The sequence below is a fragment of the Lolium perenne genome, chromosome 2 (genome assembly GCF_019359855.2).
Source record: "Lolium perenne isolate Kyuss_39 chromosome 2, Kyuss_2.0, whole genome shotgun sequence".
NCBI lineage: Eukaryota > Viridiplantae > Streptophyta > Magnoliopsida > Poales > Poaceae > Lolium > Lolium perenne.
Window position 1 is genome coordinate 267,272,313 of NC_067245.2, and position 17,485 is coordinate 267,289,797.

At 48.5% G+C, this 17,485-nt stretch overlaps 1 protein-coding gene across 1 annotated transcript; it reads right to left on the reverse strand.

Annotated features, from left to right (window-relative positions):
• Nucleotides 1-14,311: 14,311 nt before the first annotated feature.
• LOC139835321 (putative cis-zeatin O-glucosyltransferase) lies at nucleotides 14,312-15,905 on the reverse strand. The gene has a single exon (XM_071825190.1). It carries the CDS (start codon nucleotides 15,875-15,877, stop codon nucleotides 14,471-14,473), a length of 1,407 nt encoding a protein of 468 aa, XP_071681291.1. The 5' UTR covers nucleotides 15,878-15,905; the 3' UTR covers nucleotides 14,312-14,470.
• Between the last annotated feature and the right edge of the window lie 1,580 nt (nucleotides 15,906-17,485).

Below are 17,485 nucleotides of genomic sequence, written 5' to 3' on the forward strand. Positions count from 1 at the left end.
CATGATCATATGTATCCAGTTCTGGCAGAAACCCATCTTTAACATCATTTCTTCTAGAAACCTCCATTCCACTCGATCGTACGCCTTCATCATATCCAACTTGACTGCACATAAGGGTTTCTTCCTCTTTCTCTTCCGAATGGCGTGAACACACTCATAAGCTATCAGCACGTTGTCTGTGATCAGCCGTCCGGGCACAAACGCGCTCTGTTCCTCTGAGATCAGAATCGGAAGTATTCTCTTCAGCCTATTTGCAACGACCTTAGAAGCGATTTTGTACAGAACGTTACATAAACTAATAGGTCGGAATTGTGACAACAGCTCTGGATGATTTACTTTAGGAATCAAGACTAGGATGGTGTCATTGAAACCCTCCGGGCATCCCCTTCCCAACAAGAAATCTCTAACCGCTTCACAAACTGCATCCTTTAACAACGACCAGTGTCGTTGGTAGAAAAGTGCCGGCAAACCATCTGGCCCGGGGGCCTTTGTAGGCCCCATCTGAAACAAAGCTTCCTCTATCTCCTTGTCGGCAAAAGCCCCAGTGAGCTTCGAGTTCATATCTGCCGAGATGACAGGGTTGATCAGCTGGAGGACCTGGTCCGCCTGTGCAGACCCTTCAGACGAATATAACTCTTGATAAAAATGTAACGCCATATCCCTCATGCCTTCATCCGTGTTGCAGATAGATCCATCACTTCGTAGCAGCCTCTTAACTGTATTCTTCCTCCTTCTATGTGATGCTCGGTTATGAAAAAATTTAGTATTCCTGTCGCCGGCCTTGAGCCACTCCTGTCGTGAGCGTTGTCGGTACATGACCTCCTCTCTCTCATATATGTTATGTAGCTTCTCCTCGATCTCGCGAACCTCCAGTGAGGAATTTGAGACTAAAGCTTCCGTCTTGGCGACGTCCAACTTACTTCGGAGGGCCTTTAATTCCGCCTTTACTGAGCCAAAGGTGTGAAAACTCCACTTTTGCATTTCTCTGGTCATATCTTGGAGCTGACTCCAAAACCCCTGAATACCCAAGCCATGCCGCTGCCTTTCATCCCACGCCCCTTTGATCATTCGCTCATAATCCTCATGCTTAGTCCACATTTCTTCATACATAAATCCTCTTTTCTGGAACCTTGGGCCAGGTGGCAAAGTCTCCAGAACCCTAATGACCAGAGCCGAGTGATCCGATTCTTCCGTCGCAATGTGCTCTACATGAGAAGACGGAAACATATGTAGGAACGACGCTGTCGCCGTCCCCCTGTCCAATCTGACCTGTATATTATCCCCTCCTTCCCTCTTGTTACTCCAGGTATATTTATATCCTGAATACCCCAGATCAGATAATCCACAATCCATTAAGCAATCTCGGAACGCCTCAATTTGAGCAGCATTCCTTGGATTGCCGCCCAACTGCTCGTCCTGAGAAAGTACTTCATTAAAATCTCCAGCACATAACCAAGGTAGATCATCCTGTGAACTTAGATATCTGAGCTTATCCCACATCCTCTGGCGCTGATCCACCCTTGGTTCGCCATATACTCCACTAAACCTCCAAGTCTTACCACCAACAGAGATTTTGGCATCAATATAAGATAGGCACCAGGGTCTAACTGACACGTCCACCTCCTCCTTCCACCATAGCGCCAGGCCTCCACTTCTACCAACACAATCCACCGCCACCCCGTGTTTAAAACCCAGGCTCCATCTGAGCCTCTCCATTGCCTTAGCTCTCTTTTTTGTCTCTGACAAGAACACCACCACTGGGTTGTAAGACCTCACCAGGTCTCTCAGTTCGCCTACTGCCGCGTCCAACCCCAAGCCACGGCAGTTGAGGCATAGGAGATTCATTGGTCCCGGCGGCCCCGCGCCGCAGGGTCCGCCGATTGGGTGTCTAGCCTCTGGAACACCGAGCTGCTATGTCCTTCTCCCCCTCCCCTTGCTGGAGCCTCGAGCCTATTGAAAACAGACCCCACATGATCCAACATCTCATCCCTGGTATTCTCCACTTCCATCCTGTCAAACACCGAGTTTTTCCGCTGGCGCTTGCCATCATTCGCGAGCCCGTCATCCCCTACAACTTGAACCGGAACGGGCAGCCAGATTTGCTTGGAGCCTCTCTTCCTACCCCCCGCACCCTGTGGTGCGTTTTTTGGAGCTATCTCTTGTGCTCGACTGGCGGCAGGTGCCAGTGCAGCCTGCGCACTCCTAGTTCGCCTCGTAAAAGTGCCAACCCTCGGCCTCCCCTCTTCTACCCCAACTTCCTTGCCCCGAAGATCTCTAGCTGTCTTATTGGCTTCCTGATTGTCCAAGCTAGCCGCTGCCCCCTTGTCATATCTCGTCTCATACCCACCAGTGCGGGATGAACTCGAGAAGGACCCCTCTCTCATCAAGTTTCTCCTCGGGGGAATATCTCTGATGCTGACACCACCCCACCCTCTTGACTCCGACCCCGTTGAGTAGTTGCAAAAACTCCCAGATGAGTTCGAGGGACGAGCAGGTGCAGGTTGCTTCTGGGGTTTGCGTGGTGAGGCCCTAAGCCACTCTCCCCACTGCTTTATATCCGACTTCTCCACAGCACAGCCATCCTCCGGGTGAACAATGCACCCACATTCAAAACAGAAGTGAGGGATCCTTTCGTACTTGATGTCAAACCAGGTCCCTTCAACATCATCCTCCCTCTCCTTCATACTCACTCCCCTCGGGAGCGGCTGATCCACCCTTATTTCCACTCTAATCCTTAGGTCCTTACCCCATGCAATACCATCCTGATCAACATCAACAGATATATACTTCCCAACCCAGTTTCCAATAAGCTTGCCGTATAATTTGTTCATCATATCCATGGGAAGGTCTGGTACTCTAATCCAGATATCCATTGTGTCGAAGATCATGTCTGACGGTCTCACCGAGCCTGCATAATCCTTCAGAAGAACCGCAGCAAAGTCAAACTGCCACGGGCCATTGTTCATCGCATGCTTCCAGTCCCCCTCCGAAGAAAATCTCACCACAAACCTATTGTTACCAATATCTCTGAATTGTGCAGGCCTATGGAGGCCCCACGCTCGATCCATCGCCCGCTCCAAAGCCCCGATCACCAGCTTCCTCGAGGCACATACCTTCCCCACCGCCGCCCACCTCGGACGCGGCGTCTCCGACGAACTCATCCCGCCGATCACCAGCCCAGTGGCCTCCTTCTCGGTTAGCAACAGATCACCCATCCTCGCCGACAAACCAGCCGCTAGATCATCGCCTCCCCTCTTGGCAGGCGACCGCGACGGTGTTCTGGACGAACTGCCACCCTGCGGACTCGATCTGGGACGTGCCGCCATGGCGCAACCTCCTCCTCCCCGCAGCAGTCGAGCACGGGAGAGGATACACACCGTCGCACGGATCGGATCTTGCCGTCAAGATCGTAGCCGCCGTCGAGAACACCACCCTCAAGGAGAAAACCCTAGCCTAACCGCGATCGCCTCCGTGATCGCCTCCAGGGAACTTTCGCCTGTATTTGGTGGACCCGCTTGACCAGCAGTTGTTGTTCTTATTTGCAGGAGCGGGGTTAACTGGTTTGGCAACTCTATACATCGACAAGAAGTTAATGGACGAGTTTAATATTGATTCCATCGTCACAGACTTTGCTTATAGGAATTTAGCGGAGAAAATTTTAAGATATCATGTAAACATTGTTTTATATGTATATTGAAGTTGTGTATACTTAAACGTATTTATTTTTCATCATCTCATACATACGAAAAAAACTAGTAAGAGGGGCCCAAAATTTTAGTTTCTCCCGGGCCTTAGAAATCTCAGGACCGGCCCTGCCTCTATGAACCCTAGCCATTTCTTTTGGCTTTTCCTCTTCTAATATAAGATATGCAGTACTCCTCATGGTTCGCAAAAAATGTTTGTGCGGTGTTACATCGAGCACGCGACTTGTATACAAGTATTGTTGGGTTAAAAGGATAAAGAGGTTGGAGGTGATACTTTGACACGCCATGAGGAAGAGGACCGGGTCATCACAGTTTGCTCCCTGAGTTGAGTTACCTTTACGAGGATTTATCCAAGTAAGAAGAAGGAATCACACACAGTCGGATTGTCGAGCAACATATTGCAAAGTTATACTAAACTACAAATGGAATATATTATTTGCACAAAGTCGGATTTCTAACGGAAATGTGTTTTAGGAATTGCTAGGGTCATCTTGACTTGGATATATAAAGATTGATTTAATCAGAGCAAGGATACATAAGTTAGAGTTATAGGCGTGACTGCCCGAGCACAGGAGAGTGGAAGACTATATGTGATGACACACACCATACGACTGCATATTTAGTACATAAGTTGTTGACATAACAATAATGAAACAAGCATCCATACTCATAATCCTTTCCATCAAATTGTCCATACATAAAAATTACAACTTTATTGTAATTAAAAACAAACTTAAACCTTCTTGGCATAAAAGCGATCCGCTGACGAGATTCTTATTGATGGAGGGAACGTGCTGCACATTCTTCAGCTGGATGGTCTTTCCCGAAGTAAATTTCAGATTTACCATAGCAACACCATAAACAGAAGCACATTAACTATTTCCCATCAGCATGGAGGAAATCCTTGCGACCTGATAAGAAGAAAACATGGAAACATTCGAACATACATGTGTTGGCACTCATAACTATCCACCAATCAGGAGAGTTGCATGCTAAAGGGATAGTAGGAAAAATATCGTACCTGACGTCCTTCATCTCAGTACCAGCACCAATAACAACATTTGGGGTCTTGCCGCTATTCTCACGCTTGTCATAGCAATTCAGGCAATTAGGTGCCCAATAATCGAGCTCACCACAGATCTCGTGGCAAGCCCCTTTCTTCTTATTAGTCATCTTCTTGCAATCTGCGGGATTGATACTCTTATTTCGAGACTAGCTACATGAACTTGTGCACTTGCAGTCATCAACTGCCATGTATAATGTATGTGTTGCCTCCATTTGAATGATATTATCATCCACACCATGTGTGGATTACTGCTACTACTAACAAAATTAAACTTTATTTACACTGTTAACGGAAGAATTTTCTTATACTTCTATTAAGATTATTGTTGAGTTCATATACAAGTGCTGACAAATACATGTGAATTATATACTTGATAATTTGCTGGTGACCTTGTATGCATGTTTATGATGGCTTTGCTGCAGAATCATATTGCCAATTGATCATCTGATTTTTTATTTCGTCTGTTGCGGCGTTGATGTCTTACCAGATTCTTGATTTATTGATCTTTATTTTTCCATGCACATCCCACTTGATTATCATAATGATGTTTCATGATTCATTCAAGATGGAATGCATCACTTGATCATTGTTGCTTCCTGAGACTCATAATTTGCTCCCCCACAAACCACTAGAGGATATAATTGTTAAGGCACATCTTCACATGTCCATTATCACCCAATGAACGGCAAGCTTCAAGCACATGTCTTCTCGAGATGCTTATCTCGGACTTTCCCTTCTCAACCTTGATGACGATCACCACTTGATGTCATCATGTCATGGCCTATATGAGATCTTACTTTTGATGCTTGCGCATGGAAAGATACCTAATTAACCCACGTAGACAACACAAATACACATATATAATGGGTTAGTTCATGAAGCATAATTGATAGTTGTTGCGGTCAGAAACCCACCGGCGAGCAACGACGGGCAACACAGTAGAGCCGGGAACAACTTAGGGCTGCGGCTGGCCCTGGTCCCTCCGAGCGACGGCCCGCAAAGCCTCTGAAACACACGTCCGATGCTGGTGCAAGGGCGTGCCACCTGACCTATACCTGGTCAGGAAGGTGATGGAGATGCCTCGCTTAGTTTCCTGCATGGCATACACGTAAACATTAAATACGAGCCTCGATCGGCTCTCAGGTTATCCTGTGAATCGGCTCAAAGAGCCGATCCACCCATGATTCGTACGAGGTGCACGAATATATGGTGGTCCTGCTTGATCAAGATAAAGCTAAAGCGATCTACGACGATTTAGGGTTTTCACCGCATAATCGGATCATCCTACTCACGATTGGGCCTCGCGGTCACGCACGGTGATCGTAAGCCGGTCCTAGACAAGGCCTAAAAACCAACACGAGGTTGATCCCCGGAACATCCTGTCTAGGGCTAGCAAACGACACCCTACGCGTCGCTGGATCCTCCAACCCTTTGTAAGGCCTAACTATTGCAGATATTAAACTAATCCTTGAAGAACAAGGAGCAACCGTAACGGATCGGATCTACTAAATAATGATCAAGCGGGGTGCCGCCCCTACACCTAAGATAGGTGTAAGGGCGGCTAGATGCATAAGGGTTGCACTACGACAGCATATGATACGAAGAACAATGCTAACCCTAACACATCTAAGATAACTACGTTGCTCGCCATCAAAAAGGCTTCAGTACGAGCAACGCATGAACAACGAAATAAGCTTGTGCTGCCTAGATCGCAAGATGCGATCTAGGCAGCATGATGCTTACCGGTAGAAACCCTCGAGACGAAGGAGTTGGCGATGCGCCGAGATTGATTTGTGGTGAACGTTGGTTGTTGTTTATTTCATAAACCCTAGATACATATTTATAGTCCAGGGGACTTTCTAACGTGGGATTAATCCCCACCGTGCACGAGACAAACTCTTCCTAACTGACACGTATCCTACTATATTACAGATACACGGGCCAACTAGCCCACACTTTGCATAACAGGCCGATTCACGTATTTCTTCCATATATATATATATTCTTCAAATCCATCTTGATCGCGGCCCACCTCTGACTCGGTCAAATTCTGGTGATAACACATGCCCCCCTGGTTTTGGAATTGATAATTCAAAAATCACTCTGCTCTTTCTTCGTTGGGTCATGTCGTGGCAGAACCATCGCAGTATCCTTCATCATGATGCCTTGCCTTCTCAACTTCTTCGCGTGACCTGGCAGTTTTTTTTTTTTTTAGGCACCACTTCCTCGGAAACTGATGTGGCATTGAATTTTCACTATATCCCCTTTTATTTAACCGCTCCGAACAGTTTACATCCGCATCCCCTTCGCATTAGCACTCCAAAAGCCTTCACGCGGCCAACACCCGCCGCGCCATCGAGGCCGGGGAGGAGCCCAGCCATGACTTCTCCGTCTGGTCTGAGGACGACAAGTCCTTGACCGACGGGGAAAGCGACCTCCGCTTCCTTGCCGACGGGGAAACGGAGGAGGAGAGCGATGACGATCGCTTCTCCTGCGACGACTTCACCTCTCCCGAGGAGGAGGAGGAGGAGAAGGAGGAGGAGGAGGAGGAGGACGACACCTCCCCCGACGAGCCGCCGGCCAAACGCTTCTGTCCCTGGCCGGGGAACCTCAGTGACTTCGACAGCGACGACGACGACGCTGACGAGGAGGACGAGGACAATGAGGGCCCGGTCAGCGGCCGCTGGAGCAGCGACGACGAGCCTGCCGGGAGTAGCGCCGACAGCGGCGACGACGGCGACGACGAGGGCAGCGACGGCCCGTAGATAGGACCTTTAGCATAGGATCAGTAGTAGTAGATGGGGCAATGTATCCCCTAGTACTTCCTTTTGAGAGCAATCAGCTCTTTATGTAAGAAATCTTGCTTATCAATGAAGAACTTCTCCCAATTTGATTTTGCCGATTCCTTTGAGCTTAATTTAGCCGATTTCCCCTCATACTGATTTTGCCGATCTGTCCCCTTAGCCAATGCGTAATGAGCCGATAATATTTATCGGTCCTTTAAAATCCATCCTTCAATTCTTCAACTGATGATTTCGAGATCTGGTGGATAATGTGGAGTCTTCAAGAGAGCCCTTAAATTTCTCCCACCAGTTTCAGCGATCCTCTTCTGCGAGCACTCATCATTTTGTGAAGAAGGTTGCAATGAAGGATCAGCCGATGACATCTCAATCGGCTCCTAATCAGAGCATCTACCGGGCCAGCTGCCCCCCGAGCCTCAACCAAGGCTAGAATACTGGTGAGGGTGCATTGATCAGACCAAAGGCTTGGAACTCAGATAATTCTGAGGCAGCCACCCTGCCGATTCTGCCGCTCTCGACCCCATCGATTGCCTCTTCCCCCGTTGAACCGATGTTGCACGCCAACACTGACCTCTGACAGTACCGTTGCAATCGGCTCATTGCAGCTGAGGAAGCTCTCATTGTTTGCCCCCTCGAGGGAGCAGAGGGCCTCACAGATCCTGGACTTGGTCGAAATCCGTGTCTTGAACCCGCAACCGGTAGATCTTGTGTAATTGTACTAGAGTCGATGGCTGCGCATCGGCTTTGCCCCTTAGTTCTAAAGTCGATGTCCGCATCGGCTGTATGTCATGAAATTTTTTTTTTACTGGCCGATTTTTCTAACCGGCCCCCAATGTTTCACTGTACACATGTTCATCTGCACATGTTCACATGTTCATCTGGTTTAGGTGCCCCCCGAGCCGAATCTGTCAGGTAACTGCAGATATCGGCTCTGTAGTTTAGCCAAGGCACCTCACTTGCACGTCGGCTCTGGTAGAACCAATGTTGATTCTTCTTAACTCATCAGCCGACGTAAAACCGCTGCCAAGTAGATTGATGTTGAACACAAGCAGAACATGTGGTGAGGATAATTTTGGCCGATTGCTGGAATCGGCCTCCACATTGATCGAGGCGCTCAATGAAGGTCTTGTAATTTTCCTTCATATATCTTTGGGGGCCGATCCCAAGGATCGGCCTCGCCACATTTGCTCATCGGTTTGTTCTTGCTACATGGTCAGGCCAGTGGATAAGACCAGCCTAACCCTGCCCTTCGTCACGTCGATGTGCTCGCAGTCGTCCAAATTGGGTGCCTCGTGTAATCCTGGAGCACTAAGCTCCGTCGGAAGGACGAACACCATGTTTGTGCCAGCCGATGTCTCATCATCGGCTTTCCTTTGCTTGGGGCGCCACACCATCTTTTGTGGTCGACCCTCTTCATCCAGGGTTCGCTGAATTTTCGCGGCCAGATCAGGCCGCGCCTTTCTTAGCGTGTGCAGGTATAACCTTTCGGCTTCCTCCAAGCCGCGCAATCGCTGAACCCTACGCTTTTGGGAACGGCTGAGTCCATCAGGGCACCACCTTGGTCGGTGGTACCTGTCTTCTTCTTCTTCTCCCTCGTCTTCTAAATCCTCGAGATCTTCCATCCGAGGGGACTCAGCGTGTTTGCTTCGAGGCGGGAGAGGCCCTAAGCGTTGGAACACGGACACGTCGGCTGCCTCCTTCTTCTTCTGGTTACATTCTGGGCAATTGCCGATTGTAGGCAATCGGCTCATTCCTGAATCCCAACAGTGTCTGAAGAAGGGGCAGTCCCAGTGCCTATCTTCGTCGTCTTGCTCCCTTGATTTTTCTTTGGCACGGCGCTCGTACTCCTCCTCATTGCGATCATGCCGACGATGTCTCCTGGCGTCCCTAGCCAGACGGTCTCTATCATCATCGTCGCTGGATCGTCGGCGTTGGCTATACTGACTGACGTACTTGTTGAGGAGGTGATCAGAGAGAGGTCGCTGATATCTTATGTTCTTCACTTCTCCCTCTGTGACGTAGCGCTTGCCATCGTGACGGGGCCGATCGCGTGGAGCGGCCTCCTCTGTGTCCTTGCTACGAGAGCAGCTGCCCTCGTCTCCATCCTTGCCAGAGTGGTGTCCAGGTCCTACCATGTTGATGCTGAACGAGGATCCTGGCTGGCAACCTTCAGGGTAAGTGCACTCCACCATGTTAACGGCGGGGAAGGGGTGGGTGTCGACCTTCATGGCGTACTGGTTGAAAATCAGACGTCCTTGTTCTATCGCCATTTGGATCTGCTGACGCCACACCCTGCAGTTGTTGGTGGCATGGGAGAGCGAGTTATGCCATTTGCAGTATGGCTTTCCGTTCAGCTCCTGTACCGTGGGGAATTTGAGGCCTTCGGGTATCTTCAACTGCTTCTCCTTGAGTAAGAGGTCGAAGATTTGCTCAGTTTTGGTCACGTCAAAATCGAACCCTCTGGGCGGACCTGGTGGCTTTACCCATTTGCAGGACACGGGGTTTGCCCCCCGAGTCCATTCAGCCACTGCTACCTCTTGATCTCCCGCAGAGCCTTCGTCTTCATCTGCCTCAACCAGGACTACCGCATGCTTGAATTTGTCCTGGTACAAGTCCGGGTGGCGCTGTTCATATGCTGACAGTTTCTGAACCATGTGCGCCAGTGAAGGGTAGTCTGCTTGGGAAGCCATATCCTTGACTTGTGAGGCAAGGCCCACCACTGCCAACTCGACTGCTTCCTTTTCAGTCACACGAGCCGAATAGCATCGGTTCCTTAGATTTCTGAAGCGCTGGATGTATTCTGCCACAGTTTCTCCACGCTTCTGACGTATCTGTGCTAGATCGGCAATGCCGGCCTCGGAAGCTTCTGAGTGAAACTGTATATGGAACTGTTCTTCCAACTGCTTCCAAGTCCGGATCGAGTCCGGTGGCAACGAAGTGTACCACCCGAAAGCCGATCCCGTGAGGGACTGTGCGAAGAACCTCACGCGCAGTGGATCCGACGCTGAGGCCGTTCCTAGCTGTGCCAAATATTGGCTCACATACTCGATGGAGCTGGAACCATCTGATCCGCTGAACTTGGAGAAGTCAGGGAGCCGATACTTGGGTGGTAGTGGGACCAACTCGTATTCATCGGGGTACGGCTTGGAATAGCCGATTGTCCTCCTTTTCGGCACCATGCCGAACTGGTCCCTCAGGATCGTGCTGATCTGATCCACGGTGCTGGCTGTAGGAGTCGAACTCTGAAGATTCGCCGGGGTGGCGTACTTAGCCAGCCATGCTTGCTTTTCCAGCTCTGAGCCAACTGCAGGAGCTGAGCTCTGGAGGTTCGTCGGGGTGGCATATTTAGCTAGCCACGTCTGCTTCTCAAGATCTGTCGCCGACGTTCCTCCGCTTTCCAAGTCCCTCGCTGTCGCGGCCTGGTTTGTGAGTGCCCGATCGCAGCCGGCACGTATGTGCACATGTACCCGTGAGGGATCTCCTTAGGCGCCTCATGCAAGAACTGGCAGTCACTAGGGTCACCACCGATCTTGTAGACGACGAATGCCGGTGAATTCGGCACTTCTGGTGCTGCCAACGCAAATGGCAGCGGTGGACGGGACTGGAGTGGCATCTCTCCTTGGTGTGTCCCGAGAGCTGGTCCTGACGGAGAGTACTGGTGCCTCATGATCTCCTGGATCACCCGGAGAGCGACACGCTCCAAAGTGTTCACCAGGTTCTCAGAGTGGCGGTGCAGCGAGTGAGCCACCAAGTAGTTGATCTCCTGACGTAGGGACCTGGTGCGTTCTTCTGACGGGGCAGAGAGGTCTATCCCATCGAGCGCACCATCAGGCGAGAACCCCTTCCACCTGATGCCATGTGAACGGGTTCTGTGAAAAGAGCCGATGAGGTCGGCTTCGAGGATTGCTTTGACCTCGTCATACTTCTTCTTGAGCTCGTCGGTCAGATCCTCGTACGTGACTGGGGTGCCGTCCGCCATCTCAGATGTAGATGGCGATGTGGTTGATGACGAAGCTTGTCCCACCGGGCGTGCCAGAATGTGTTGCGGTCAGAAACCCACCGGCGAGCAACGACGGGCAACACAGTAGAGCCGGGAACAACTTAGGGCTGCGGCTGGCCCTGGTCCCTCCGAGCGACGGCCCGCAAAGCCTCTGGAACACACGTCCGATGCTGGTGCAAGGGCGTGCCACCTGACCTATACCTGGTCAGGAAGGTGATGGAGATGCCTCGCTTAGTTTCCTGCATGGCATACACGTAAACATTAAATACGAGCCTCGATCGGCTCTCAGGTTATCCTGTGAATCGGCTCAAAGAGCCGATCCACCCATGATTCATACGAGTTGCACGAATATATGGTGGTCATGCTTGATCAAGATAAAGCTAAAGCGATCTACGACGATTTAGGGTTTTCACCGCATAATTGGATCATCCTACTCACGATTGGGCCTCGCGGTCACGCACGGTGATCGTAAGCCGGTCCTAGACAAGGCCTAAAAACCAACACGAGGTTGATCCCCGGAACATCCTGTCTAGGGCTAGCAAACGACACCCTACGCGTCGCTGGATCCTCCAACCCTTTGTAAGGCCTAATTATTGCAGATATTAAACTAATCCTTGAAGAACAAGGAGCAACCGTAACGGATCGGATCTACTAAATAATGATCAAGCGGGGTGCCGCCCCTACACCTAAGATAGGTGTAAGGGCGGCTAGATGCATAAGGGTTGCACTACGACAGCATATGATACGAAGAACAATGCTAACCCTAACACATCTAAGATAACTACGTTGCTCGCCATCAAAAAGGCTTCAGTACGAGCAACGCATGAACAACGAAATAAGCTTGTGCTGCCTAGATCGCAAGATGCGATCTAGGCAGCATGATGCTTACTGGTAGAAACCCTCGAGACGAAGGAGTTGGCGATGCGCCGAGATTGATTTGTGGTGAACGTTGGTTGTTGTTTATTTCATAAACCCTAGATACATATTTATAGTCCAGGGGACTTTCTAACGTGGGATTAATCCCCACCGTGCACGAGACAAACTCTTCCTAACTGACACGTATCCTACTATATTACAGATACACGGGCCAACTAGCCCACACTTTGCATAACAGGCCGATTCACGTATTTCTTCCATATATATATATATTCTTCAAATCCATCTTGATCGCGGCCCACCTCTGACTCGGTCAAATTCTGGTGATAACAATAGTGCTTACCATACCACAAGATCCCATATGGTACAGTCTTTATGCTTCATGTGTTGAGAAATTTGAAACCAATCTTAACTCTTTTTATTGGTCAACCATGTATTTTCTCTTGCTCGATCACAATATCTTGACGCACATAATAATTAGCCATCTGATTGCAAGTCTTGGTCAACCATGAATCAACTCATGAGACATTATGACTTTGACATATATTCATATCTTGAATTCTTCTCTTGAAGATAAACTCTCAAGATCTTGATCATCCATGGCTTAACACATAAGCTAGAGCATAGTTTATTTGAGTTCCACAGAAGAAGTCCATCTTCATTTCTTTGTCTTGATTATATCATATTCATCTCTTCAAATCGATGATCTTTATGCCAATGCTCAAGGTATATATTTATCTTCATGGAATCCATACTTGAATCCAACGACACATGATCTTCAAGCAATTCTTATCAAATATTCCTTCATATAGAACTTTACAATAAAGATTGTCATTAGTTACCGAAACCACACATATATACGGGAAAATGTACCATTACAACAACCCCATTTTGCTCACTGTAGGTTCTTATGGAGTCTCCGCTCGTAGGATGCATGTAAATCATAGAATCTAACTAACTGGTAGTAGCTCCGGAAATACGGGCTATATAAGGCACTAGAGGGAACTTATTTCACTACCGTAATTCTAGAACTTACTTCGGACAGAATGAAAACCCAGAGAGTCCAAATCCTCCTAGCTACCACACAAGAAGTTCATCTTCATTTCTTCTTCTGACGGGTTAGGTGCATGTCAGTGACTTGGAGTTATTTCTGACAAGGTCGGGGTGATAGGTGACTGGCCCTTTGCAGAAGGGGTTTAAGCACCAATCAGAGAAAATGGATAATGTACTAGTGATTTATTTTGGTATCACTCGTTAACTTGTTATTTGAAGTTGTATTCATGTCAGTATGTTTATTTGAGAGGTCAAGTGAAACAATGAACTCGGTCCATTTTAGTACATAAGAAACACCTTGTAATTTACATTACATGCTCCTTTATGTTCAATTTTAACTAAATCCCAAAATATAAAAATACTTTGCACTCCATCTTTACTTCATTTTACTTTTGTTTTGTATTCCTTACACACCATTGTAGCTAACAAACTCTTCGGTGGAGTTAGAAACCACATGATAGCCACACACACCCCCAAAATTCCATGTTCTAAGAGAAATACAAGCTAAAACTATTTCTTTTGCATTTGGGAATTTGCTACCTAGGGCTAGCTACCCCTTCAACTTTCGATTCAAGCCGACTTAAACTCTTTTACCTTGTATTTCTCGTCGAACAAGGATTTTTGGTCTACAAACCGGTTTCAGAAATTTTGTTTGATATTTTTTTAATCGCCACTTTTTGGTTGGCATTTTTGCATGTATCTTTTCGGGCTGTGAGTTGACTTTGATGAAACATGGACTTAAATTTGAAATCACTATAATTTGCGCCACTATGTGTCATTTTATTGGGGGTGTGTTGCTATCCGTGGGTAGCAAGTCATTTTTCCATGGAGGTAATGTATGGCTGAAATCGTTGGTTTCATAATTCGAAATGAAATGTAAATTTTCAAGAATACAATTCAAACTCTTCCAATCTCAGTTCGTCAGATTTTTTGCACTAGTATGATAGTACGCCCTACGCCGATAAGGCGATCACCTTGTGATGTAAGCAACAAAGTCATCAAGGCCTTTGCTCGAGGAGCCACCCTCTCCTACGGAGGCACGAACAGCCTCACCGAGCACCTTCGCCCGGTGCCGCACCACCATCCCATTGTCCGAGACCATCGCCTCCTCGATCACCTCCTGGATGGCGGCCGCTGGTACCACCTCACTGTGCTTCTCCCATGGCCTCACGAGGAGGCCGACCTTGAGGTACTTGCAGAGAAAGTCCGCGTCCCACGGCTGGTCGGAGTGCATTGGCCAGGCGAGGATCAGCTTGCCGTGGCTTAAGCTCTCCATGGTCGAGTTCCAGCCGCAGTGGCTCATGAAGGCCGCCGTGGCACCGTGCGCCAGGATCTCCAGCTGCGGCGCCCACCCGGTGATCACCAGCCCCGTCCCCTCAGTCTCTGCAGTGAACTTGGACAGCAGCTTTTCGTGCGGACTCTCGCCGCCCGATTCTGCAAATATGTCGGCCCGGTCGGCGTCGCGTAATACCCAGATGAACCTCTGCTTGCTGCCCTTGAGTGCGGCGGCCATCTCGGCAATCTGCTCTACCCGAAAAGATGTCGTGGTTCCAAAGGACACATAGAGCACCGATGCCTCTGGCTGCGCGTCGAGCCAGCCCATGCAGTGGTGGCGCGTCTTCCCCGGCGTTCGGGCGCTCGCGTCCAGCAGCGGGTTGAGCGGTCCGACGGCAAAGAGCTTCTTCCCCTTGAACTCCGTGTGCTCGGCGATGGCGTCGATGAATTCGCCCTCAAGCGCGCGGCAGGTGTTCATGACGAGGCCGGACGAGGGCACGACTCCCCTGTCCCGCACCTCCCCCGCTGTCCGGAAGACGTACTCCGTGAACTCCTTGGTCGTGCACGCGTCGATGGGGAGGAAGTGGAGGTCGTGGTCGCGCAGCAGCTTGTGCTCGCGGTCCAGCCACCCCATGCTGTACGAGATGGCCACGCACTGCAGCCCGAAGGCCTCGCCGTTGCTCAGCCGCGACGCCTCGACGGCAGCGAAGGCGTTCATGTTGTCGTACACGACGACCACACGACGGTGGGTTGCTAACAGACGCTCGAGAAGCACGGCGAGAGGGGCGCGCGCGGCGGCGGTGAAGGTCTCCCACATGGGCATCAGGTGGCTGGGGAATGGAGACGCGGCGGTCGGGTCGGGGGCCGGGGACTCGTAGGTGGAAACGTCGAGGTCGTGGAACTGGATGGAGGCGAGCGCCTTGGGGTCCCAGCCGTGCACGCGCGCCAGCGCCTGCCGGACGTGCGCCGCCGGCGCTGCGTAGTGCACGGATAGTCCCCGCGATGCGACCAGCAGGGAGAGGTGCATCAGCTGGTTCAGGTGGCCCTGCGCCGGGAAGGGCACCGCGACAAAGGCCACAGACTCCATCGAGTGGACCGCCATTGAATTTTGCCTGTGTACTGAACTTCTACACTTATTGTGTTGCTCAGATTGAGAGGAGATCACAGTCGCAATATATATATATATATATATATATATATATATATATATATATATATATATATATAGATAGATAGATAGATAGATAGATAGACAGACAAAAATAGAGATATCATAGTTAATATCATGCATTTCATGCATGTCTATAACTAATGACCAGAGATCATGGTATAATATGCACTAATACTAGAAAATAAATGTTAAATAAATCTTGTATACAAATTTAAATTAAGATTCTGCAGATTATTAAAAATAGAGGAATTATGACAGTATTACTCCCTCTGTTCTAAGTTAAGATGCTTAACTTTTTTAGATATGGATATATCTACAGTAGTAGCTTTTTTTTAATGGAGAGAGTGCATGTATTATAGAGAATTTAGGTCAGCATCCATGCATCGCAATTAAAGTAGCGTATCAGAGCCGAATTGAATTTCTGAGATACGTGATTCTAAAATATACTCACTACCATCTCCGTTCCTATGAACAAGGGGCACGCCATTTCAAGATGAAATTTAATCACACAAATTGAACAAAAATATCTCGATTATATAGTACATAATAAATAAATTTAGACTCGTATTTTTTTGTTCGAAAAGGAAATACCGCCTCAACCTCTGAGTCGCAATGAAAATACTTCCTAACTTTACCATTTTATATCAATGTTATAATATATACTCCATCCGATCTAAATTAATTAACTCAACTATTTTTAGCTAAATATATATCTAGACATGTTTATTGATTAGATACATATATATCTAGATAACATTAATTTAATTAATATAAATGGGAAGGAGTAGTTTATTTATAATTAAAGATAAAATGTACAAAATATAAAGACTCCTTATTAAAAATCCTCGGTTGAAGCGGCATGATTCGATTCTGGTGACGCTGAGCAACCAAATCATTGCTGAGAGGACTGGAGCTGCATGTTGGTACTTTCCAGAACTAGGGTGTCGATCGGAGGAATGCGAGGGCCTTTGGAAATGAGAGAGAATAGAAAACCGTAGACCAAATGTTAGTGGAGATTAGAGAGGAGTTCAACCTCTGGGATAGGGCCAAGAGAGGAGGGAGGTTAGGTATAGCGAGAGAGTAGGCCTAGGCGGAAGGAGGTGGTGTGCGTGTGTCTCAGCACTCGTGTGCTTTCTTGTACTTTGTTATGCTTCTTCTTCTATAAAGATAAGGCACACTTTTCGCGTGCTCTTGAAAAAAAAAACATGAGATCCCGGAAAAATCTTATTTTTAGTGTATTTTATCTTTTCTAGTTTATTTTTTTGTGTCAAAATTTACACTAAAAAAAAAATGTATCAGAAGTGGGACTTAGATGGGATCCCCTTGCACTTTGACACCCTACCCAGAACCCTGCCGGTTTGTACTTTTGCTACAATGCTCGTGGCCGACGAGGCGACGACGCTGGTCAGGCCTGGATCACTCAGAGGAAGCCGGCAGAGACGTGCCGCCTTCGTAACCGGTGAAGATGACCGGCCGATCTATTGTAGCGCGGGAGTGCAAGCCCAAGGTGACGTAGTCACGTAGTAACTTCATCCACAA

Excerpts from the sequence above, each read along its gene's own strand:
- LOC139835321 (XM_071825190.1), bottom strand. The coding sequence starts at position 15,877 with ATGGCGGTCCACTCGATGGAGTCTGTGGCCTTTGTCGCGGTGCCCTTC.